General features: G+C 42.2%; 1 protein-coding gene across 2 annotated transcripts in view; it reads right to left on the bottom strand.

Annotated features, from left to right (window-relative positions):
- The window catches only part of tgfbr2b (transforming growth factor beta receptor 2b), an 80,122-nt gene extending 55,278 nt beyond the window's left edge, over nt 1-24,844 (bottom strand). Inside the window, exon 1 of one of the 2 annotated variants that reach the window (XM_043719216.2) lies at nt 24,637-24,844. In XM_043719216.2, coding sequence (XP_043575151.1) covers nt 24,637-24,712 — 76 coding nt within the window. In that variant the 5' untranslated portion in view covers nt 24,713-24,844. The remainder of the gene's footprint in view (nt 1-24,636) is intronic. The other variant, XM_043719217.2, reaches the window with a different exon arrangement.
- Between the last annotated feature and the right edge of the window lie 1,299 nt (nt 24,845-26,143).

Below are 26,143 nucleotides of genomic sequence, written 5' to 3'. Positions count from 1 at the left end.
TTCAAAACCCAATTAGCACATAGCATGTTCCTCCAAATAAATGATCAGGATGAATACACTGTCTACAAATTCCTCAGGTTGTGTGTCTGTGGTGTTCTCTCAATATTAGGGCTTCGGTCCAGTGAGTGGATAAGCTCAAAAATGGAAAACATTTCAGCACTCTCAGGTAATTGAGGAAGGAGACAGTGGTGATGGGACAGGGGAAGGCTAAACAGCAGCACTCCAACTGCTCTAAAGAAGGTCCACATTCAAGTTAAAATATTTCAAACAACTAAATGGCAGTGCATTGTCCTTGAGGTTTATTGTAGGATCACCTGTATGTGGAATTTATTTTCTCAAATGCAGCCAGAGTGGAATATCTCCAAGGCAAACTAACATTACAGTGGTATTCTCTTAGATCATGTGGAAAAAAAAAACCCTCCATCTGCCAGTACTAATATAACTAGCCATTCAGCCCTGGCTTGTAATGACCTTCTGCTCCTGCCCTCTGGGGGTGGGGGGCTGCTTAGACTATCCTTCCATACTTGAAATATGGGTTGTCATGCCATCATATCTCCAGGCTACATGTCTGTACTACCAGATTATTCACAACGATGCCATGATATAAACTAGGATATACGTGATATCAAGTGTTGGCCACTATTCAAATCACCTCATCATAGCAGCAATTTTGAGTGGGTAGTCACTGCTGTAAAACCTGTGGGGTATCTTTTATAATTAAAGGGCCAACGACTGACTTACATACTTCCACAATATTATGTATCAATATTAAAATAGATTAGATTAGATTCCCTACAGTGTGGAAACTGGCCCTTCAGACAACAAGTCCACACCGACCCTCTGAAGAGCAATCCACCCACCCATTCCCCTCTGACTAATCCACCTAACAATATGGGCAATTTAACATGGCCAATTCACCTAACTTGCACATCTTTGAACTGTGGGAGGAAACCCACGCAGACACGGGGAGAATGTGCAAACTCTACACAAACAGTTGTTCGAGACGGGAATTGAACCTGGGTCCCTTGCGCTGTGAGGCAGCAGTGCTAACCACTGAGCCACCGTGCCGATCTAATAGTGACATATTGTACAATTCTGGGATTGTGAAACAGAGATACAATTTTATCCAACACATTTAAAAAAGAGTTTAAGAGGGAACATTTAACACATTTCTGCCAATCTGCACAACCACACAAACTGTACCAATGCATTGGGCAGGCCATGACCTGTCACAGAATCTGAAGTTCAACTAGCCATTAATATTTATTGCACATTACTAATGAAGACAATACAACCCAGTTCCTAGATTGGTTAACAAGCAAAGTTTTCCCAAAAGCAGAAGAGAGACAATAAATTGAAATGCAGGGCACATTCTACCTTATCAAACAACTACCAAATATCTAATGGCATGAATGTGACAAAGCTCAATTTAAATTTTGTATCTCACACACACATACCGGAAACAAAGACACAATGTGCAGCAACACCTCTGCAAAAATCGTTACTTTGCCTCAAAAGTGAAAGTGCAGCAGTATGATTCATTCAGGAATGTGAGTTTTACAATGGTGCAAGAATTTGAAAGCAGTTTACCCACCTCTCAAGCATGGTGCACTAGTAATGTGCTTTCATTACTATTGAGCAGCCCTTTTGATGACCTTGAAAGGTTATGGATATATAATTGATATTGGTATAAAATAACAGAGGATATATGGTTGAAAGGAAAACCTGAAGGCCTGCTCCCACATCCCTTGAATAAAGCTGACAAGGTTATGTAACATTGCGCCCAGACATGACAAACTGATTTTACTGTGAGATTTCTCAATTTCCTTATGAACTGAGCCACTGTCTAAAGTTTAATCTTTTGATGAATACACAAAATATAATGCTATTGTACTTCATCAGGCAACAAATCCGGAGTGACATTTGATAATTCTTTTCCTTCCCACAGCCTGGTGTCCAGCACTACTTGATCGAAGGTATTCAGGTCTATTGTCAATCCCTATTGGCCCATATGCGACTTCCATTAAGCAATTCAGAAGAGATTTTATGAGATTAATAACAGTAACTTTGTTGCCAGAGTGACATTTGGAGTGATCAGCAGACTTGTGCAGATTGTCTGAATGCTGGAAGGAAGTAAGTTACCTGATGGTGATGATTAACCATGTTCTTACTAGCTTGCTGAACATGTCAGGCTTGCGCAATTTAAAAGCTCAGTCTTGATTTTTTTTCTCTTTCATCAAATGACTACTGACTTCTTATCACTAACACTGTAACACTTACAAAAATTGTTCATGGGAAGTTGGTATTGCTGGCTCGGCTCACATTTATTGTACATCTCTGCCCAGTGGGCAGTTAAGTGTCAACCATATTGTTATTGGTCTGGAGGCACATGTACTCCAGATCAGATAAGGATGGAAGATTTCCTTGTCTAAAGTGAATAAGATAAGTCATTATAACAAAGTCACCATTTGGCAAGCTTTTTATTACAGATTTTTAAAATTTAAATTCAATTTTCATCATCAGCTATGGTAGGATTTGAACCAAAGTTCACAGAACCTTTACTGGGGCTTTAGATTACTTGTCTAGTGTCATTACTACTGGGTTGTCTCCCTTTCCTCAAAACCTGGTCTTGCTTTAGAGAAAAACTGGCTATAAATTGACAGATCAGTCTGAGGAGGAGCTCCAAACGGTGAGATTATTTATGCCTTCTTGTTGAATTGTAAGTGTTACATTGCTAGATTTAAACTTCGGGTTTTTCCCATTTCAAAATCCGATTTAAGTTGAAGTTGAAATATACAACCATGTTATTTTCTGACAGATAACAACCCTTAGCACAATGCAAATCACCCCCAATAGAGTGACTATACAGATAGCATGAACATAAAGAAATGAGAGAAGTTAATTTATACCTTTATTGCACCTTTCATGACAGAATTTGCCATCCTATACCCACCTATCCTGGTTGCTCATAGCTTATGCCCCAGTCATCCACATGACCTTTTACAGTCCCTCTACCAATTCAGTGTCAACTTAAACTATTCTCACCACCTTTGCTCTTTCCCCTCAAATGCTAACTCATTACTGACCCACACATGCATTAATTAGGAGGCACCATGACATAAAATAAAAGTTAACAGCCTTTTAGTTATGTGCCTATTACAAAATACATTTTTGTTGATACAAATAAACATTTAATATCAAGAAATTTCAAAAACATGTCCCTTATGATAATAAGCATTTCACTTAAATATGCAAAGATTTGTATAAACAAACATCTCCCTCAAGTACTGAAAAATGTAATGTCAATAAACATTTCCATTCAATATGCAGGTGGAGTTATTCATTAATAGGCACTTCACCATGAAAATGATTGTTTGGGAAATCAGTCATGCAGCACATCGCCTATAAAAAGATTTAATATGTCCAGGCCTCTCAAACACCTTGCAGGATTTTTCTTTAAAAAACTGATCATCAGTTGTTTTGGATCATCTCTTGACAACTATGCAAGACCCAGCAAGTTTGTACACATTTATACCAATGAGCTGCATTCCCATATTGCCAAAGGGTGCCCGACTGCTCTCAAAGGATACCTTACCCTCTACCAAAGATGTCCTGGGACCAGATGCAAAGGGATACTTTATCTATCCAAAAAGGGAAGAACTGCAAAATTTGTCCAGCACTCTCACCACCTCATGCTCACACACTGCTCATACTCTCTCCATGCCAACTGATGCAATCTAGTGCCCTCTGTACACCCCCAAGGCCCCTCATATCCTTATGCCAACTGAATCCTTATTTCCATCTTCATCTAACAACCCCATTGAATATCCTGGATAAATGCAGCTCCATCAACACTGAAGCAGCTCAAAACCATGCAGACAAAGCAATTTGCACCGATCAATAGGGACCATATCTAACAACTTCAACATTCATTCCATTCGCGCAATGCAGATTAAAAGTAGGATGCTCTGCAACTATTCATCAAGGTTCCTTTGATAGCAAACCATAACCACCTTGGAAGACAAGTGTTGCAGATGCTGCACTTTTCCACAAAGATACATGCCACTTGGTACACTGCCACCTGTATGTTCCTCTCCAAAATGCACATCATCCTGATGTGTACATACAAATCGCCATTATTTCACTATCACGAAGACAAAATCCTGCAAATACCTCCCTAACAGCACTGTAGATGTCCCAAAGGTCCTTTTAAAATGGAAGTGGTTGTGGGTTTGGAAGGTGCTAAGGATTTTTAGTGAATTTCTGCAGTGCATTGTGTAGATTGTACACACTGCTGCTACTGAGCATTAGTGGTGGAGAGAGTGGATGCGGTGCTAATAAACTGGGCTGCTTTGTCCTGGAATGTGTCAAGCTTCTTGACTGTTGTTGGGGCTGTACTCATCCAGGCATGAGGGAGCATTCCATCACAATCCTCTACTGTATCAATTAGATGATGGACAGGCTGTGGGGAAAGTGAGGACTGCAGATGCTGGAGATCAGAGGTGAAAATGTGTTGCTGGAAAACCGCAGGTCAGACAGCATCCAAAGAGCAGGAGAATCGACGTTTCGGGCATGAGCCCTTCTTCAGGAACGAGGAAGGTGTGCCAAGCAGGCTAAGATAAAAGGTAGGGAGGAGGGACTTGGGGGAGGGGAATTGGAAATGCGATAGGTGGAAGGAGGTTAAGGTGAGGGTGATAGGCCGGAGTGGGGGTGGGGGTGGAGAGGTCAGGAAGAAGACCAAATGCAGGTTAGGAAGGCGGTGCTGAGTCCGAGGGTTGGGACTGAGACAAGGTGGGGGGAGGGGAAATGAGGAAACTGGAGAAATCGGAGTTCATCCCTTGTAGTTGGAGGGTTCCTAGGCAGAAGATGAGGCGCTCTTCCTCCAGCCGTTGCTATGGTCTGGCGATGGAGGAGTCCAAGGACCTGCATGTCCTTGGTGGAGTGGGAGGGGGAGTTGAAGTTGTGGTTCTGTTCGCCGAGCTGGGAATTTGTGTTGCAGACGTTTCGTCCCCTGTCTAGGTGACATCCTCAGTGCTTGGGAGCCTCCTGTGAAGCGCTTCTGTGATGTTTCCTCCGGCATTTATAGTGGTTTGAATCGGTCGCTTCCGGTTGTCAGTTCCAGCTGTCCGCTGCAGTGGTCGGTCCAGGTTGATGTGCTTATTGACTGAATGTGTGGATGAGTGCCATGCCTCTAGGAATTCCCTGGCTGTTCTCGGTTTGGCTTGTCCTATAATAGTAGTGTTGTCCCAGTCAAATTCATGTTGCTTGTCATCTGCGTGTGTGGCTATTAAGGATAGCTGGTCGTGTCGTTTCGTGGCTAGTTGGTGTTCATGGATGCGGATCATTAGCTGTTTTCCTGTTTGTCCTATGTACTGTTTTGTGCAGTCCTTGCATGGGATTTTGTACACTACCTTGGTTTTGCTCATGCTGGGTATTGGGTCCTTCGTTCTGGTGAGTTGCTGTAGAGTGTTGAAGTGTTGAGCCATGGGGTGGTTGGTCCGGGTGTCCCAGACGTATATTCTGAAACGTTCCGCAAGTAGGCAGCCTGTCTCCCCAATATAGATGAGGCCACATCGGGTGCAGCGGATGCAGTAAATGATGTGTGTGGAGGTGCAGGTGAATTTGTGGCGGATATGGAAGGATCCCTTGGGGCCTTGGAGGGAAGTAAGGTGGGGGGGGGGGGGGGGGGAGGTGTGTGCGCAAGTGTTGCATTTCTTGCGGTTGCAGGGGAAGGTGCCGGGAGTGGAGGTTGGGTTGGTGGGGGATGTGCACCCGACGAGGGAGTCACGGAGGGAGTGGTCTTTTCGGAATGCTGATAGGGGAGGGGAGGGAAATATATCCCTGGTGGTGGGGTCCGTTTGGAGGTGGCGGAAATGACGACGGGTGATATGATGTATATGGAGGTTGGTGGTGTGGTAGGTAAGGACCAGTGAGGTTCTGTCCTGGTGGTGATTGGAGGGGCGGGGCTCAAGGGCGGAGGAGCGGGAAGTGGAGGAGATGCGGTGGAGAGCATTGTCGATCACATTTGGGGGGAAATTGCGGTCTTTGAAGGAGGCGGCCATCTGGGTTGTTTGGTATTGGAACTGGTCCTCCTGGGAGCAGATGTGGCGGAGACAAAGGATTTGGGAATATGGGATGGCGTTTTTACAGGGGGCAGGGTGAGAGGAGGTGTAGTCTAGGTAGCTGTGGGAGTCGGTCGGTTTATAGTAAATGTCAGTGTTGATTCAGTCGCCCGAGATAGAAATGGAGAGGTCTAGGAAGGGGAGGGAAGAGTCTGAGACGGTCCAGGTAAATTTGAGGTCGGGGTGGAAGGTGTTGGTAAAGTGGATGAACTATTCAACCTCCTCATGGGGAGGCTGTGGGGAGTCAGCATGTGATTACCTCGTCTGTGTATCCCTATTCTCTGACCTGCTGTTGTCGCCACTGTGTTTATGTGGCAAGTCCAGTTGAGTTTCTGGTAAATGGTAACCCCAAGGGTGTTCACAGTGAGGTATTCAGTGCTAGTAACATTATTGAATGTCAAGGGGCAGTGATTAGTTTGTCTCTTATTAAAGATGGTCATTGACTGGCATTTGTGATGCTTGAATGTGACTTGCCACTTGTCAGCCCAAGGCTGGATATTGTCCAGGGCATGAGCATGGACTTAGGAACAGGTTCTGTGATTTTGGATAAATTCCAGCATATGTACCAGAGTGATGCTCTTAAAAAAGTGAAGCCCTATCTGTCCTCCCAGCTGTATATGAAAAATCCCATGAACCTTTTTCAAAGAAAAACTAGAGTCTTGGTCAATATCTATCCCTCTAACAATGACAAAAAAAAGGGTAACCTTGGTCTTTACTCCATTGCTGTAAGAGCTTGCTGCTTGTAAATCATATGCCATATTGCCTACATTACAACTGTGACTACACTTCAAAAGTACTTTGAGATGTTTGATGGTCATGACAGGCACCATATCAATGCAAGTCTTTATTTTTGCACCTCACAGCACAGAATATCACCCCCATTCCCAATATTGTGGAGGAGGCAAAAAAATAAATAAATTCAGGCCAATTAGAGGGGGCGCATTCTGGAGAACTGTCGTCAAATGGTACACAAAACTAGTCAGAAAGGCCACTCAAATTCTGAATAACGTAAAATGGTAACCACCTTTCACTGATGGAGGAGTTGAAGAGTTTTTTTTTTAACAAGACAGAGAGCCTGTTCAGGGTTTGTGCAGGTTGCTAATATAAAAGTGATAGTTTCCCCCGGCACACAGTGTATCAATAGTGAAAGTAAGTGTATGAGGCCTCTGCTGAACTCAAGCTTTGTCCATTGATCACCATTTTCTTTGAAACTTGTGCATGCGGGGAGGTCTGGGCAGTGGGATAAATAACCTATGTATAGCCTCACTTTTCAGTCTCTGGGATATCAGCGGTGTTGGCTCTCCATGGAGCCCAGCAAACAAATCAATTCTGTTTTGCCTACATTCTTCATGCTGCTCAAAAGATTATTGCAGCTGTCTCCTGTTTGAACAGAGTCAGCGATCAGCAAACAAGCCAGCACAAGTCCCAGAGGGGAGCAGAGAGCTCCAATGGCCTGCTTCAACACAGCAATGGAATGCTTTAAGCGGCTAAATATAAATCCTAAGGTGGAAACAACGCCCTGACTGTGTGCCATGTGACACTATCTTCAGATCCAAAGCTTGCCTTTTGCAAGCTCTTGCTGAGATGTCAGCGAACTAAAAATACAAAAAGCAAAAAGGAAGTTTTAGGACAAAGGAAAATAATTTTAACCAGCCCTTTGTTGAGGCCTCAGTTTCAAACAAAATTTTCAGTGAAATCACTCACTAGCAGTTAAAATACAACAATGGTTTCTGCAATTCTTAATTAAAGAATAATTACTTGGTATTGCTGTATATTTTGTTTGGTTTTTCAGAACTGAAGTCTCCTTCTCGATACAGTAAATGCAGACTGAATCCCATTTATTAATCCCTCAGTCAAAATCCATTGGTGGGGCATATGTCCCTAAAGACTGTATACATATTGTCTGCATATTCTTCCAATGTAGCAGACAACAGGCAAAAACCAAGTGGAGACTGAGATTTTATGACTTATGGATCTTCAGAAGCCACTTTCATCACTTAACCCTGTGCAGAACCAAAAGGCGCTCACCTCTTCAAAATTAAACCATCATAACAACAAAGTTTGAGATGTCAACTGTGACTCAATTGGTAGCAGTCTTGCCTCTGAGCCAAAAGTGATTGAGGGTTCAAGTCCCACTTAGAGAGTTAAACACTCCAATAAACATGGATGGGGCAGTGCTGGCCTGTAGGAGACACCATATCTAGGAAACAACATTAACCCGAATCCACACTCATCTTCTCAAGCGAATACGGTACAATTTCAGAGAATTTGGGAATTCTCCACATCCAGTGGTATCGATTCCCTCAACTAATATCACTGAAAGACTTTGTGCTTCTGAACACAATTAATGCCCATTTCAGGCCTCATCCTGCTACCACTAGCATTCAACCAGCAGTGGGTGGGCCAGTTACCAAGCAAGCCTGATTATGGTTGCATCTGTGCTCCTTTGAGGGTTCCACGTTGAGGGGCACTGTGTGTCTGATTCCGCCACCTGGCAACGGATGGGTGGTAGTGTCTGGAGACAACTCCCTTAACCCTTGCTACCAAACCCCCTCAATTCCATTACCATGACTCCCATCCTGCCCTGACTCCACTGTGGCATAAATGGTTCATTTTCTGATTGGCTGAATGCTGTGCCATACGTATCAATACTGGGGCATCAATTTTTACAATTTATATACAATCATTTGGATGAAGGATCCTCAGACATTGTCGCTAAATCTGCTGTTATTACAAAGATAGGTAGGAAATAGGTTTAGGGTTAGAAGAGGATATAAAAGGAGACTACAAAGAGATATGTAAGTGAGTAAAGATCTGAAAAATGGGTGATAATGGTGGAAACTGTGAAATTGTTTAATTTGGCAGAAATAATAAAAACATTATCTAAATGGTGAGAGATGCAGAGATTCGAGATGGAGGGTGAATCTGGAAGAAATAATGCATGAAGCTCACAATCTTAGTATGCAAATAATTAGGAAAGCTAATACAATATTATTTGTTGTGGGGGGGTAATAAGATACAAAAATAGGGAAGTTATGCTTCAGTTACACAGGGCATTGGCGGGAGCATATCTGGATGCTGCGAGTAGTACAGGTTTCCTTATTTAACAAACAATATAAACAAATTGGAACCAGTTCTGAGAATGTTTACTTGATTATAAGGTGGTTGCCTTACGAGGAAGAATTGAACAGACTTGGCTTGTATTCAACTGGAGTTTAGAGAAATAAGAGGCAACATCACTGAAAATACAAGGACCTGAGGAGACCTGAGAGGGAGCATGTCGAAAGGATATTTCCTCTCATGGGAGATTCTATAACTTGGGGAATATTGTTTAAAAATAAGGGATCACCCATTTAAGATAGAAATAAAGCAAATGTCTTTCTTCTTCCAGAGAGTTGAGAGCTTTGGAACACTGCCTTTCTGAAAACATGGTCTTTGAATGTTTTTATTAAGGCAGTGGTAGATAGTCTTGATAAGCAAGTGGGGGAAAGGTCATTTTTCTTTTTTTTTTACTACCACCTAAGTGCGGTAGTGCTTATTTTTTTGTCACCCCTTTTATTTATTTATTTTTTTCTCTTTTTTTTATTTTTTAATTTTAACCCCCACACTACCACCTAAGTGCGGTAGTGCTTATTTTATCCCCAGAACCCATGGTGTGTGTGTGCAGGTGTGAGACACAGTGGAAGACACAAAGTGCACCAATCTTTATTCAATTTCCACCACCAGGAAGATAGGAAAACACCCGGGTGGCCAGTGACAGGGGGAAAGGTCATCAGGGACTGTGCAGGAATCAGATTGGCCAGGTACTCATTGAAGGGCAGTGCAAGCTTGAGGGGCTGAGTGGTCTACTTCTGCTCTTAAGGAGGTAAAAACAATGACTGCAGATGCTGGAAACCAGATTCTGGATTAGTGGTGCTGGAAGAGCACAGCAGTTCAGGTAGCATCCAAGGAGCAGTAAAATCGACGTTTCGGGCAAAAGCCCTTCATCAGGAATACAGGCAGACAGCCTGAAGCATGGAGAGATAAGTGAGAGGAGGGTGGGGGTGGGGAGAAAGTAGCATAGAATACAATAGGTGAGTGGGGGAGGGGATGAAGGGGATAGGTTGGGGGCGGGGGTACGGTGAAGTGGATAGGTGGAAAAGAAGATAGGCAGGTAGGACAAGTCATGGGGACAGTGCTGAGCTGGAAGTTTGGAACTGCGGTGAGGTGGGGGAAGGGGAAATGAGGAAACTGTTGAAGTCCACATTGATGCCCTGGGGTTGAAGTGTTCCGGGGCGGAAGATGAGGCGTTTTTCCTCAGGCATCTGGTGGTGAGGGAACGGTGGTGAAGGAGGCCCAGGACCTCCATGTCCTCGGCAGAGTGGGAGGGAGAATTGAAATGTTGGGCCACAGGGCGGCGTGGTTGATTGGTGCAGGTGTCCCGGAGATGTTCCCTAAAGCGCTCTGCAAAGAGGTGTCCAGTCTCCCCAATGTACAGGAGACCGCATCGGTAGCAACAGATACAATAAATGATATGTTTCCCGGCTCCCAATGCCTCATCTTCACCATGGATATCCAATCCCTCTACACCTCCATCCGCCATGACCAGGGCCTCCAAGCCCTCCGTTTCTTCCTCTCCCGACATCCCCAACAGTACCCTTCCACCGACACACTCATTCGTTTGGCCGAACTGGTCCACACCCTTAACAATTTCTCCTTCGACTCCTCCCACTTCCTTCAGACCAAAGGGGTAGCCATGGGCACCCGTATGGGCCCCAGCTATGCCTGTCTCTTTGTTAGCTACGTAGAACAGTTGATCTTCCGTAATTATACCGGCACCACTCCGCACCTCTTCCTCCGCTACATTGATGACTGCATTGGCGCCACCTCGTGCTCTCGCGGGGAGGTTGAGCAATTCATCAACTTCACCTACACATTTCTGCTGAATGGCTGCTTAGCATGGAAACAACAACAGGCAGAAGTTCAGGGATATGGGAGAGAGGGAGAAAAAGGAACAGAGTGTGATCATCTTCATTTTAAGGCACACGCTCTGCAACCTTTTCAAAGTTTTCCATTTACAAAATAGTCTGAGCAGCTGGGCCAACATTGTAAAGGGTCCTCCAGCCTATCTACAACACTGGCTCCTAACACAATTCCTCCAACCACCACAAAGACTCTGGTTTTCTGGCAGCTAGACAATTTCCTGATGCCGTGAAGGGCCTGCAGACCATTCAAATAATTCTAATGCACCGTAAGTGTCAGTAGGCCATCAAATGTAGCTTCGGTTGTTGATCCCACATCTTGAAAAGTGGCCCGAGGATGGGACCAAGCCAGTGTGGGTTTTCACATTCATTTCCATAAGAAGAAGGTGAAAGTCCTGTCTTAAATTTCAAAAGAAGCCTATAGAAGGCTTTAAAATATGCTACATACATCTGATATTTTTCTTTTCACATATTTTAGGGAGAAGATGAAAGCTGGAAGTTAAAAATAAATATCTAGTTCTTGGTAACTATTAGTTATAAATTACAGTTTTAACAGAATAGAAAGCAATGCTGAAACATGCTATTTTACCACAGGATTGTCTAATGAGTGAATGATTCTGTAGTTAAAATTTCTGGTAGGATGAAATTAAGAGCTTGCATGCTGCTAATATATTAAATTTAATAAAACTTCTGTGCCTGCTCTCACTTCCCCTTGAGTTCTTTCATTATATAAATTACTGTGTCTACACTTTTAATGGATGTTGCCTTCAATAAACCACTACCTTGTAATTTCACCCTCCTGCCAGTTGTAGCACTGCAGCATAATAAGATGGTGCAGCTACAGCACAAGTTGACATGGGCAATTTCCACTGTAAATGTGGGGGCACCGAAAGCTATCAGCAAGATACAGAAACAGTGGCAGAATGAATAATTTTTTAAAAATTACAACTGCCACCCTCATTCACCTCACCCTGCTTCAACTAATGGTGCCTTGTGAGCAAATGCTAAAGCAACTTTCCACCTCCATGTACTTCATTTAGTTTTTGTAATTCTAAGAATCTACTGAGACAAGAATGGCTAGACTGAGTCAAGAATGGCTAGACTGTGACACTGAATGAACTGGTATAAGATAGGAAGGAAGCCATATAGTAGACAGATAAAAATTAACATTGCTCAAATGGCGCAGAAGTGAAGCAATGATAAGATATCAGCAGCTATTAGACGCATTAACCATTGTAAAGGAGGTCTCAGATGAATTAATAATTTGCATCTCTTTCATCCACCACATTTCTCCCCACAAACACTCTCGGTTTATCTTAATGACAGAGAGAGAATATCTCGCTCAAAGTAAGCCGTTAACAGTATTGATTTAAACACCATTTCATGCTGCGAAACAACAGTCATGAACATTCCCTCCCCTACATCTCCATGACTGCTCCTGTGTGTTCAGGAGGTTATGCTGTTGTTTGACCTCATATATTGTCATAGCTTCTTTTGCATCGCTATACTGGTTTGCTAATTTTAAAATTGTTAAGTTATGAAACATTTCAAAAGTGTCTTTTCATTCAACAATGCAAACTGGATGAAGGAGCAAAAAAAAAAACTGCTTTGACTGCTCCAAAAATAAATAAAAGGAAGTCAAGTGAATTTTCAAAATAAAAAGAAATCTAGTACCAGTGTCTTTCGGTACCTTCAACTAACATGTCCTAACCTCTGAACAGTTAATAAACCACTGAAGCAGAGTTTTTTTCCAATCCTCCAGCATCCTCTAACTAGGAAATCTAATCCTTTGTTTCAAAGAAACATAGATGTCTCTTCCTGAAACTAAAACATTGCAGAATTTTAACTCTAGGATGTCTTATGTTGTTGACACATAACCACTCATTTCACCTTTTTTTTTAAAAAAAAAACATCCCCCTCCTTTTTCTGACCTCCCATCTTCTCTTTGAAAGCTCCAATCCCATGGAGATGGTACAGTACACAGATGGTTGGTAGGCCATTTGAATGCAATGGGAATCACTTCACCAGCATCCACACACAAAGGTGGGTCTAAAAATCAACCTTAAAAGTCACTCCCTATTGTACTCAATGCCACAGGGAGGTCAGCTTATAATTAGTTATGATGATCTTGAATTCACTTTGATGAAATCACATTTCCTAACAACCCAGTTGGATGAATCCTCAAAAAAAAACCTTGCAGTGCTATCAAGAAAGAGTGGGATCTTGGGTGGCTCTTTCAAAGAGATTTAATACTGAAATTCTGGAGATTTTGGTCTCGATGACTGAAAGTTGGACCATTAATGACAGGGCAAAGGATGTGGGCAATTTACAAGAGGCCAAACTTAGAGGAAGGTAGATATCTTGATAGATTTAAGGATTGTAGTTGGGTATAACTCATTAGAGATAGGGAGAAATGAGATCATGGGGGAGCTAGAACACTCAGAATTTTAAAAATGAGGTATTGGTAGACCTCGAATGAACGTGGGTCAGCGAGGAGTGATGAGCGAGAGAGATGGTGTAAATTAAAATAACGAGCGACAAAGTTTTGGATAAACTCACATTTCTGTATGGTGGGAAACTGGTGATAAACAGCGATGCAGACAAATAACTGAGACTGGAAGTAATAAAGCATGAATAAAAGTTACATTTATAACCATTTTTATACGCATGACTGCCCATAACATCAATCTGTACAAATAAGAAGCAAAAACAGGCACATAAAATAAATAATATTAAAATTGGTAGCATTCATAAACTAAATGTTTCTCAAATTTTCACCGAGGAGATTCTTATGTTTCCAACGTAGCAAGAAAGTATGAAAAAAAGTGCCCAGAACCAGAAAAAGGAGAACAAATTAAAGAATTTTAAACTTGGAGTTGAGCGTGATGTCACTAGAGCATTGCATTTTTTGCCTGTTACTAACATTTCAAAGCACAATGACAGTATTAGAAAACATAAATGAACTTCGGTAAACCTGGAGGAAAATATTGTTCGGACGAAAGGTCACTGGATTTGAAATGCTAACTGTTTTTCTCTCGACGGATGCTGCTAGACTTGCTCAGTTTCTTAATTATACTTTCTCTTTTTGTTTCAGATTTCCAATATCAATATTTGTTTCTATTTTAGGGAATCACTGTTAATTGCTAACTCCCTGAACATGTTGGAAGTCCATTAGTAGATTGTGCAGCATCAAAAATAGATTAGATGCCCTACAGTGTGGAAACAGGCCCTTTGGCCCAACAAGTCCACACCAACCCTCCGAAGAGCAAACCACCATCCCTCCCCCTCTGATTAATGCATCTAACATTACGGGCAACTTAACATGGCCAATTCACCTGACCTGCACATCTTTGGACTGTGGGAGGAAACCGGAGCATCCGGAGACACGGGGAGAATGTGCAAACTCCACACAGACAGTTGCCACAGGCTGGAATTGAACCTGGGACCCTGGTGCTGTGAGGCAGCAGTGCTAACCACTGAGCCACCGTGCTACCCCGTTCAATTTTTCTTTGGACTTGCTCACAAACTTACTAATGGAATTGATATCTAAAAAGATTCGAGTTCTGGCATTTAGGAAACCTCATGCAAGTCAATGCACTCCCTTTTAATTTCTCTTCCCCCACCTCAAAAGATATGGGTCCTACGTTGTGACAATTTTTAAACAGATGCTGTATCACCTTTGTACCAATTCGCATTCCACATGTGTCAACTTATACATTGATGGGTATTTGATGATGAGCCAACACAGTCCTAACCTAGCTTGTCTCAGGAATCATTCTAGATAACCATCAGGCACACATGCACCAGTTTTCTAATACTCTCTCCCTTACTAGGGGACAAATGAATGGCAATAAATTACTCAATCCTTTGGGCTTGTTCTACAATCATACCTCACCACATTTTAATCTGACTTTTGGTTCATTGGTAGCTATTTCACCTGCAAATCTGAAAGTTTTTGGTTTGTATCCCAAACCAGAGCAGAGCAATCTGCATGATCTAAGCTGGTGATCCAATGCAAGAGCGTAAAAGTGCTGTAGCATCAAAGCTACTATGTTACAATGAATTTCATCTGCTCTCAAGTGCACACCTAGTTTGTACAGCACTATCCTGAATAAGAGCAGGGCGGTTCTCCCCAGAGGCCTGGTCAGTACGCGTCTGGATTGCTTTTTCTAGAGATCCCTAGGATCAATTGGTTTTTCGATAAAGGATATTTTTGGTTTTTGGATACATTTACTGTTTAGATCTGTTTGAATCTGAAATGGTCCTCCAAACATGTCTACACATCCATTTAGGACCGCTTTCAGAAGACTGTCAGTTCATAGACATTTTGGTTTTCAGACATGTGGATGAAGGATACCTGACCTGTATTCATTCCTTAAGAGAAAGTGAGGGCTGCAGATGCTGGAGATCAGAGCTGAAAATGTGTTGCTGGAAAAGCACAGGAGGTCAGGCAGCATCCAATGAACAGGAGAATCGACGTTTTGGGCATAAGCCCTTCTTCAGGAAGGGCTCCTGTTCCCTGCATGCTGCCTGACCTGCTGCGCTTTTCCAGCAACACATTTTCAGCTCTGTATTCATTCCTTAACCAACATTACTAAGCCGATTATATGGCGATTTTCTGTTTTCGCCAAATTACTGCTTACAATTGGCTGCTATATTTCCTTCATCACATCATACTTCCAGAGTAATTAATTGACTATACCGCTTCCTGAGGTCTTCAATGGCATTTTATAAGTGAAAGCCTTTTGTTTTCAAAATCTATTGATCCCAGTTGTGAAAATCAGAGGCTCTGGGTGTAAGTTTGTTCGCTGAGCTGGAAGGTTCATTTTCAGATGTTTCGTCACCATACTAGGAAACATCATCAGTGAGCCTCTGGTGAATCAGAGGCTAAATCAGAAGGGCCTTCACCGGAACAGTCAAGTACCATCGGGTGCAACATATTTATCTTCAAAACCATTTTGAAAGATATGTACTTATTATAAATATGTGTGGATGCATTCATTATTGCAACAATTTTAAAGAATTCAGATAATGCCTAATGCCCAATTGGAGAAAATGATTCATCAAAAGTTCCTTGAAGGAATATCACAGCATCCAACATGAAGAAGTTTCATTTCCACTTGAATTGCTCTCCACATGATACAAACTAGAGAGGGAAAGAATTTGCACCAAGACTTCCAAAAGCTTTCACAATCAAAGATGTACTTTTTGAATTACAGTCACTGTTGTAATGTTGAACATGCAGCAGCCAGCTCCTACAATGAATGCATCAATTCTCAAATGAGATATTGCAGAGCTGAGTTGCAGAGGCATCTGGGTGCCCTGATGAGTGAACCACTAAAAGTATGCAGGTACAGCAAGTAGTTAGGAAAGCTAATGGAATATAAATGTTTATTGGGAGGGAATTGAATGGAAAAGTAGGAAGGTAATACTTAAGCTATAAAGTGCATTAGTAAGACCACATTTGAAGTATTGTGTACGGGTTTCAGTCTCCTTGTTTAAGGAATAACGTAATCATGTATGAAGCAGATCAGAGAAGGTTTATTAGACTTATACCTGGCTGGATGTCTTACGAGGAAAGGCTGGATGTGCTAGGCCTGTATCCACTGGCGTGATTGAGTTCAGTAAGAAACAACTTTACTGAAGCATACAATAAGGATTCTTAACAGAGTGAATGTTAGAAAAACCTAGAACTCAAGGCTACTGTTTAAAAATGAGTATCACCTATTTAAGATAGAGATGAGGAAATTTTTTTTCCCCTCTCAGACAGTAATAATTCTTTGGAGTGCTCTTCCTCAAAAAGTGATAGAAGCAGAGTATTTGAATATTTTAAACGATAGGTGGCTGGGTTCTTGGTAAGCAAATGGGTGAAAGGTTATCAGGTGTAGGCAAGTTAATGAGTTGAGGTTACAACCAGAGCAGTCTTGATCATATTTAAGTGTTGGAGCTGGCTGAAGAGGCAGAATGGCCTATTTCAGCTCCTAGCTGGTATGTTTGTATAATCTTTTGATTTTGGCGTTGGCTCAGGGATAAATATTGGCCAAGACACCGAGCTTCCCTGGACGTCTCCAAATTAGTGGTGTAGGCTATTTTATGTCCACCCAAATGGGTAGCCAGATTAATATCTCACCTGGCATAAAGTGCCAACATTGTCAGTGTGGCATTCCATTAGGACTGCACTGAAGCAGCAGCCTAGATTTTGTGCTCCAGTCTCTGGACATGGACACAAGTCCACAACCTGCTGACTCAGAGACAGGAGTGCATTGGAATTTCAGACAGGGTTTGGGCTTTTCACAGATGGAGTGAGACTGGCAGACAAGATTGAAGGCTTTACAGACTAGCAACGACTTCTGGTTTTCAGAGATAACACTTTGGATTGGATTATCAAATTGCAGAGTCTCAACTGCTAAAACATGTAAACATGGAGAAATGTATTCAAAATTAAAATACGTATATGGATTGGAACTGTTGCAGTGTACCAATTCTATTTATTTGTGAAATATTTGCAAAAAGAGATACATAATTTGTTCTGTAGTGGAAACTTTGCTAAAATGTAACTCCTTAAATGTATTAGAGCAGTTCAGCTGGTTTACATTAAAAACATGTTCATTACTTATAACTGAGTATGCAGTGTTAACAGCCAGGACCTTTTATATTGGGGAATATTGCAACTGTGATTCAAGGCTCACTATTACCACCTCAAATTTATTGAAGGTTCTTCAATTCAAGTATTAACAGAACAAGGCTCCACATCAAAAAATAGGGAAAAGGTTTCACCAGTGTTAACACTAATGGTTTAATAAAGAGAATCATGATCAGGAGAGAGGTCATGAACAAAACAATAACAAAAACTGCTGGAAAAACTCAGCAAGTCTGGCAGCATCTAGTGGAGAGAAATCAGAGGTAACATTTCAGGTCCAGTCACCATTCTTCAGAATTCTGAATATTTTATGGCTGAGCTTTTTCAACCATTTCTGTTTCTCAGCATCCACAATTCTTTTGTTTTTTTTTTAGGGGATCATGAGGCTTTCTTTTTTAAAAAAAGTATAATTTACAGCATTTGCAAGAGAAAGGGATGGAAAATAGTTATTCCTGAAGTTGAAAGTTCTCATCTCCCATGCTTCTCACAACTGATGTATTTTTTAAAAAGTTGTTAGAATATGAACAAAGAATGGATTTTCCTAAATTGTACTAATTTTCAAAATATTTAGCCCAGATAATTAAAGTCTCAACAAAGCACAAGGCTTTGAGAACAACTCTTATATTGAATAAGACTGCTAAAAATAAGTGGGCAGGGTACGTCTTTACATTGACACATTCTCCAGACTACATCAAATGTCATATAATCTTAATTTACAGAACAGAACCAATCTATTTGACACAAGTGGCATAAACGATCGTTGATTGAGGATAACTATTGGCCAGGACACCGGAGAGAACTCCCCTGCTGTACTTCAAAACAGCGTTTGTAATCCATATCCTGAAAAGCTAGACGGCATCGCTGTTAAACATCTCGTCCAAAAGTCACTACTAGACTGCAGTTTTTATGTTTAATAAGTTTTATGTTTAATACCACAGTGTGGTGTTTAGATATGGGTGGCAGTGTTCTCCAAAGCCTTCAGCACAGTGAGTTTGCATTATAATACAATTGACGTGGTAACACTGGTTTAAAAATCACCTTAAGATATGAACAGATGATCAATGACACAGCATGTGCAATAAAATCACTACATATATGGGAAGTACTAAGATGCTTTTGATAGTGTTTCATTGCCACCCCCGGAGACTATCACGTGACCCACAAAACGTGTTGCTTTGTGTACAATTTTCCACATCACCTGCACTAAATGTACCCCTAAACACACCAGTTTATTTTCATGAGTTTATTTAAAAAAAACACTTGCACCAACGAATCTCAAATGCAGTTACTACAATTTGCTGCTGAAAAATATACATGTTTGTCAGCCTCTCGCGTAATCTATTGTCCATTGGATTGTCTGAAAAATACAGCCAGTAATTCCATTTACATTTGGAGGGCCCTTGTGGAGCAATGCCCCTACCTCCGAACTATGAGACTGGGTTCAAGTCCCATCTTCTCCATAGTTGTAAAATTACATATCTGAACAGGTTGATTAGACAATACACTATATATAGTTTTAAATTCCCAATGGCCTTCCCAAGAAACTGAGTAGGTCAAATTAAAAGGTGTACATCCTGCAGTCAACCATTGTAGAACACTCCATTATCTGTATTTACAAGAATATTGCTTGTTCCAACTTGTTGGTGATAGCTGTACCAAGCTGACTAAACTAAGTGCTAACTGAAAGCAGGTAGTGTCAAATAAACAGCCATCTTTTCCCACCAAAAGGGAAGATGTAAATGTAGTGGTTATGATACCGGGTTAGTAATTCACAGGCTAATAATGCAGATCTCATGGGTTCACATCTTACCATTGCAATTGACGAGTTTAAGTCCAGTTTTAAAATTCTTTTGCAAATAGATCCCTGATATGGGTTGAAGTGACCATAAAGGCTCTGCTGTAAGTTCAATGACCTGAAACATTAACTCGGTTTCTCTTCACAAATGCTACTTGACCTGCTGGTGACTTTCCCACTATTACTGTTTTATAGGTGAAGCTTCCAGATTGCTGTAAACCTCCGCTGGTTAACTAACATTCTTTGGAAGACCAAACATCTGTTAAGCGTCTGTCCTGTATGTGATTCCTGCCCCACACCAACATGGCGAGCTCTTACCTGCCCTCAGAAGTAGCCATGCAAGCCACAGAGTTGTAATGCCATCTCAGGGGCCTGACTAGCAATGCTCACATCCAGAGATATTTCAAAGTAGAATAGTAAATTCCCTACATCTAAACCCACATGCTTGCCTGTGCATCTTTCACACGTTTGTCTTAACAGGAAACCACTGTTGTGTTAAGGATGTGTTCCTGCTATATGTAACACTGCTTCAAAACAACAAAATGAATTTATGTAGCACCTATCAGGCCATCAAACATTCCAAGGCATTTCACATAAAATTTGACGCAGCCATGTAAAGCATTATCACGATAGTGGCCAAAAGCCTGGTCTAAGGAGAGTGTTTAAAAGCAAGGTAGAGAGGAAGGGGAACAGAATCCTAGAATCTAGAGGCTGGACACCGATGGTGCGACAATGATAACAGAGAATGCACAAGAATCTAGACTGTTCTAGTTTCTAGGTTGCAGGAACACTTTCTTCCATCTTGTGGCTCTCTTGGTGACCCAAGAGCCAGAGGCTTGCAAGACAGAACAGCATTTGGGTCTACCTGCTTCACAGTCTGCTGTGCTGAGCTGCTGGCTCTACTTACAGGGATGGAGAGAAAGAAATGAGAAGTCTTTATTTTAAATCAATGACACAGAGAGAAGAAAGAGAAGAACAATCAAAGACATCATTCATACCAAGAGGTGGACGTTTGGTGCATGTTCTTCTAAGTTAAAGATTGCAGTGAAGGGAAGAAGAAAAATTGCATGCAAAATCTTGAGGGTCTATTGCATTCGGTTCTGGTCACCACATTACGGGAAGGAAGTGGAGGCTTTGGAGAGGGTGCAGAAGAGGTTTACCAGGATGCTGCCTGGATTAGAGGGTATGAGCTATAAGGAGAGGCTAGGAAAACTAGGGTTGTTTTTCTGGAGCAGCAGAGGATGGCGGAGACATAATAGAAGTCTATAAAATTATGAGATGCACAGACAGAGTTGACAGTCAGAATCTTTTTCCCCCAGTGTTGAAATATCTAAATGAGAGGGAAAAGATCAAAGGAAATGTAAGGGCCAAGTCTTTTTTAAAAAAAAGAGTGGCAGGTGTCTAGTCACACTACTGGGGTGATGGTGGAGGCAGAATATGATAAAGGCATTTAAGGGGTTTTGAGACGCACATGAATATGCAAGAAATGGAGGGATAAGTACCAAAGGCAGACAGAAGGGATTAGTTTAATTTGGGTCATGTTCAACATAACATCGTGGGTCAATGTTCCTGTGCTGTACTGTTCTATGTTCTATGTCTGTGTGCTCTGCAGTGTCACATAATTAACTAATTTTATTAAGTAACCCCACTCCTTCATGGGCTAGCAAGAGATGGCTGGCCTCAGTCTTGGGGAGGAAGTACCATTCCCCTGAAGAGGAGGAAGCTTGGGAGAAAATTGGCCACTCCACAGAAGGAAGGTAGTATCTTCTTGTTCCTTTTAGGATGGAGATCCTATCAACTCCATTGCAGTTGCAACCAGGTTGGACACCCTAGACAGTGCGACCCTTGTGACTGGAGGAATCTGGAAATAGCTCAACATCCCCAGTATCCTGTTTGATCCAGATGGGACCACAGTGATGAAGCTTCATACGTACATCACCAAAATATTGAAAAACCTCATCAAATTCCTCCAGTACAAAAGGCTGTGCTCTGCTGAGATGTTGCCCTGCTTAGGGAGAGCAATCAGATACTGCCTTCAGACCCTGCAGAGATGCCATTACATCAGAAGTCCCATGCAACTGTAGGTTAAATCCGTTCAGATTCCCAGGCTGCCTGTAATTGTATTGGAGTTGAGAATTCACACTGATATAGGGTGTGAGAGATTGAAGCCCTTTTTAATTATGTGAAGGGGCTGCTCCTTAACCTTTTACTGCACTTCATTCCTGATCTTTGGCAACTCAGGGTGGAGAAGGATGGACAGACTTGGAGGACCTTTTTATTAGTCTGCTTCTAGTTCCAAGGTAACAGGTCCAGCTCAAGTGGAATTTAGGGCATCCTTGGACTCAATTGCTTGCCTCTCTGTCATGGTTATGTCCTTGCATCCTTACAGAGGGAGCACGAGGTATCCATCGATGGCACTTGAGGTATTCTACAACTGATGGGCACCATAGGGATTGGAGTACATTTTTTCAACCCTGGAAATGTTTCTAATTTGAATTTGATGTTTTGCATTTGTTATTTTTTGTCACAGTGTCTTTCTAAGAGCAATGAGGTTATTTTCTTATTTGTTTTATTGATTGCTCAAGGATACAAATCGGGGCTCTCGCGATAAAATGGTATTGTCCCTGCCTCTGAGCCAGGAGGCCTGGTTTCAAGTCCTACCTGCTCCAAAGGTGTGTCACAACATCTCTGAACAGGTTGATTAGGAAACATCGACAAATAGGGGCTGTTCAAGCAGGCAGACGTGTGTCATGTTGTATTTGAAAACAAACCTATTGTTGAGAAAAAGTCTGGGGTCTGCTTGTGTTATTGACTTTCTGGGCTGGATCAATTTAACATCAGGGAGGGATGTGTGGCTGAAGGAAATTACAGAGGGAGGCACAGTGATTGGAAAATAGGGAAGATGGTTAAATCAAGGCATTGATGGACCAGGAACCAACATTGGTCAGCAAGCTGATGGCTGAGCAGGACTTAGTGGACAGAACTGGGGGCAGCATGATGGCCCAGTGATCAGCACTGAGATGGACTGCCTTACAGCACCAGGGACCTCAGATGACTGTCTGTGTGGAATTTGCACTCTCCCTCACAGTATCTGAGAGGGTATCCACCAGGTGCTCTGGTTTCCTCCCACAGTCCAGAGTTGAGCAAGTTAGGTGGATTGGTTATGCTAAATTGTCTTGTGACTAGGGATTGCAGGCTAGGTGGGTTAGCCATATGAAATGTAGGAATTGGGTCTGGGTGGGATGCTTGGAGGGTCAGTGTGGACTTGATGGGCTGAAAGGTTTGTTTTCACACTGTAGTGATTCTATGATTCTACTGCAAGTTAGGACAAGGGCAGAAGAGTTTCAGATAAGTCCAATTTTATCTTCGGTTCAGAAAAAAAACACGGTGTTAAGTTTGGGGGAAGTGAGTTGACCAAACTTAGTCTGTTACACAAATATCTTAGTGTTATGTATACATGGGACAAAAGCTATAAAATTGTCTTCTCATCTCACCCAAATGCACCTAAAACACTGGGACTGTGCTAATAAGATGCAGCTTTACTTTAAGTAACATGTAATTCTCTCAGCACAAATACCCGACTGAAACAGATTGGAATTGTAATTTTGTATGCAGAAAGGAAACCCCCTCGGTTTATATTTTTTTTAAAAAAAGCAAATTTTATTTAAATTAAAAGAAGTTACCTCACCTTTGTGCTCCCCCCCCCCCCCCAAATTCCTGGCCATTGAGGTGGCGTTTTCATTATGTGTATTTTACTGTTAGACAGGTGCCATGGATCTCTTTCTACTAACAGGCTGACCAGGTGGAAATGTTTTGCAAATAACAGAAGACACATAATTGGAACTGGCATGTTGTAAATGTGTCTTTCAAACAAAATACTCTGATCAATATGGTCAGTGTGCTGTTCTCATACAATGCTCAGTCTGCGGAGCTGGCAGGATGATAAAAAGGCTATAATCCATTCTTTCTGCAGATAAATGAACTTCTATCAAGCTGACTTTGGAAATCATATTTTAAATCAATTATTTAGGACAGGCCAACAGAAATGTTTATGGAATTTTCAGTTTGCCATCTGTTATATATAGAGACATCCTTTCACTTTTCCCTGTTGCAGTTCCAGCCTTTAAAAGATTATTATAAACCCAGGTACTACAGGAATGTAAACTCTTACAGTAACTTCATGACATATTCTAGCAATCTGTCTTGTGCAGCTTTGCAAAGTCTTGCCATAACATATTTCCACTCTTAAAAAAAAAATCAATTGATCTTAGAAAACAGAATCGACTACTAACAGCTGCTTTCCAAAGGGCATTGCTCATAAGTGCAGTTCATCTCAAAAGGTAAGTTTTCCCTGCAAGAAAATCAGAAAGCAAACTCAGCCCACTTCTGTAAACAGGTTTGTCCATAGTGCTAACAAATACAGCCCACCTTTTCCATAAAGCCAAACAGCCTAGTTTGACAAAAGTGCAAATGACCATGATCCACCTTCACAATAGTGCGAAATGTAGCCTTTGTTATTAACCCAATAAATACAGCCCATTCTCTCAATCATCCCAATAAACATTCCACTTCCATAACAGCAGCAATAAAAATACATTCACTTCACAAAAAAGCCAAATATATCCCAATTTCCCAACTGCAAACAAGCAAAGCACAATCCATCTTGACAATAATGCCAAATGCACCTACAATAGAATAAATGTCTAGCATAGCCCACCTTTACAACCACGCCAACACAGCCAACTTTTACAATAATGCCAATTTACTCAGTGCCCTTCATAAAAGCCTTAACAAAAACCTACGCAATAAAGCAACAAGAGTCCTTCTTTTGAATTCTCTCAACTCCTGTTTCTCACCTTCCCTGTGCCCCGTCTCCCTCCAGTGACAGCTGGTGGATATTTCCAGCACTGATAATGACAATCTAAGGTAGCAGACAGAACCGAGTGCCTTCCTCCACCCTCAAATGTCCGAGTTGAAGACACCACTCCCTGCGGTGCTTACAGAGCGAGGCGGCTCAGCACATGCCTTACCGCTCCCCACTCCTTCCCCCTGTGAAACCGCTTCAAGTGGCGGGCGCTCAGAGCGCTGCTATCCGGGACTGCGCTCGGCAAAACTTACCGGAAGCCTGGTGGAAGTCTGAAAGACCTGAGGCTGCAAATAAAGTGAAGACCCAGAAGGAATCCATTAGTCCCATAGCTTAAAAGGGCCCGTCTGATGGCGCCCGAAGGGATGTAAAGTCAAGAAAACAAGATGTAGGAAAGTTTCTCAGTGAAGGCTTTGTCGTTGCTGCAACTTTTGAGTTCTCTCTCTCTGTCCGCCTGAGAGTCAAAATGCGCCTATGAGTCATTGGTTTATGTACTTAGGGGAAACAGGAAACTTCAAATTCAGGAGGAGGGCTGAGATATCACTGAGAGGGAGAAAGCAAAGAAACCCTGTAGCCAATCATTGTCTGGTTTACATCTCCAGTAGAGCAATATACAATTTCTAACGCCCAGAGTTTTTTTTAAAAGCTACACCAAAATGTGCAGCTTTGCAAAGGGGAGGCTCCACAGTTTCTGAGCTCAGCAGAGAGGGAGCTGCCTCACACATGTGTCTGGTCTGATAGAAGGACACGGTTATTTTCTGTCCTTCATCACGCGGCATACATTTACCGAGCCCTTGGCTTCTATTCTCTGCTTACTGAGGGGTATCACTTCAAAAAAGGACGAAGGTGAATTGCGGGGAAAGCACAGAGTGCAGGCCAAACGATCTCCTCCTGCAGAGTTGATCTGCCCCAACTTTCTCCCTGAAAAGTCAGGCAGACTCCATTCGTGCCCGGCCCGGGATTCTTGGGGAAGGAGCAGGAGTGAGCCATTCACAGAGATCAGCATGGATCTGTAGCTCAATGTAACCGACTGTCAGATTCCTAGGATGGGACATGAGATGTTCCACATCGGAGGGGGCGGGACGGAGTGGAGATCAGGGTTCCCAGGCACCCATGTTCGTTTACAAAGCCAGTTGTAGTACCCTGGTTCAGTTGGCATTGTGACCTACAGTGGACCTGAGGGCTGGGGATGGGACTGACAGTTATGGGGGAGAGTAGGAAGACCAAGGCCAGGCTGTCAGCACAGTTTTGAATGGGGACTGGGTTTGTTGGTACTATGCCATTTATTGGCACTTTAGTAAAATTGAGCTGCGCTTATTGCCCTTCTATTGAGGGAGGCACGTGTTTTTGTAGTCAAGAGTGTGGTGCTGGAAAAGCATAGCCGGTCAGGCAGCATCTGAGGAGCAGGAAAATTGATGTTTTGTGTCATCAGGAATTGTGATTCTAGGCTGCGATAATTGAGTGAGTGATCTGTGGAAGATTACTCCGTTCATTGGAAGAGAATGATTTATTGAAGTGAGCTGTACTCCAGGGCAAAACCTATATATAGAAGTGGGCAGTATTTACTTTCTGATGTCTTGTTAAGGAAACTTTTTGTATTTGTATAGAAGTGCAGAACTTGGCGATGCTAAAGAGAATCATGGGGAAACATCTTATTGGGTCCTGATGGTGAAAGATGTAACCAAATTATGTGAGAATTCTGCCGAGGCCTATCTCTATATTGAGAGCAACTCACAGCAACTTTTAAGCGAGGTGTGGGTG

This window comes from Chiloscyllium plagiosum, unplaced genomic scaffold (assembly GCF_037043375.1).
Source record: "Chiloscyllium plagiosum isolate Xiang-an unplaced genomic scaffold, Cpla_swu_hap1 HiC_scaffold_34, whole genome shotgun sequence".
In the NCBI taxonomy this organism is placed as follows: Eukaryota; Metazoa; Chordata; class Chondrichthyes; order Orectolobiformes; family Hemiscylliidae; genus Chiloscyllium; species Chiloscyllium plagiosum.
This window is presented reverse-complemented; position numbering and strand designations above follow the sequence as displayed.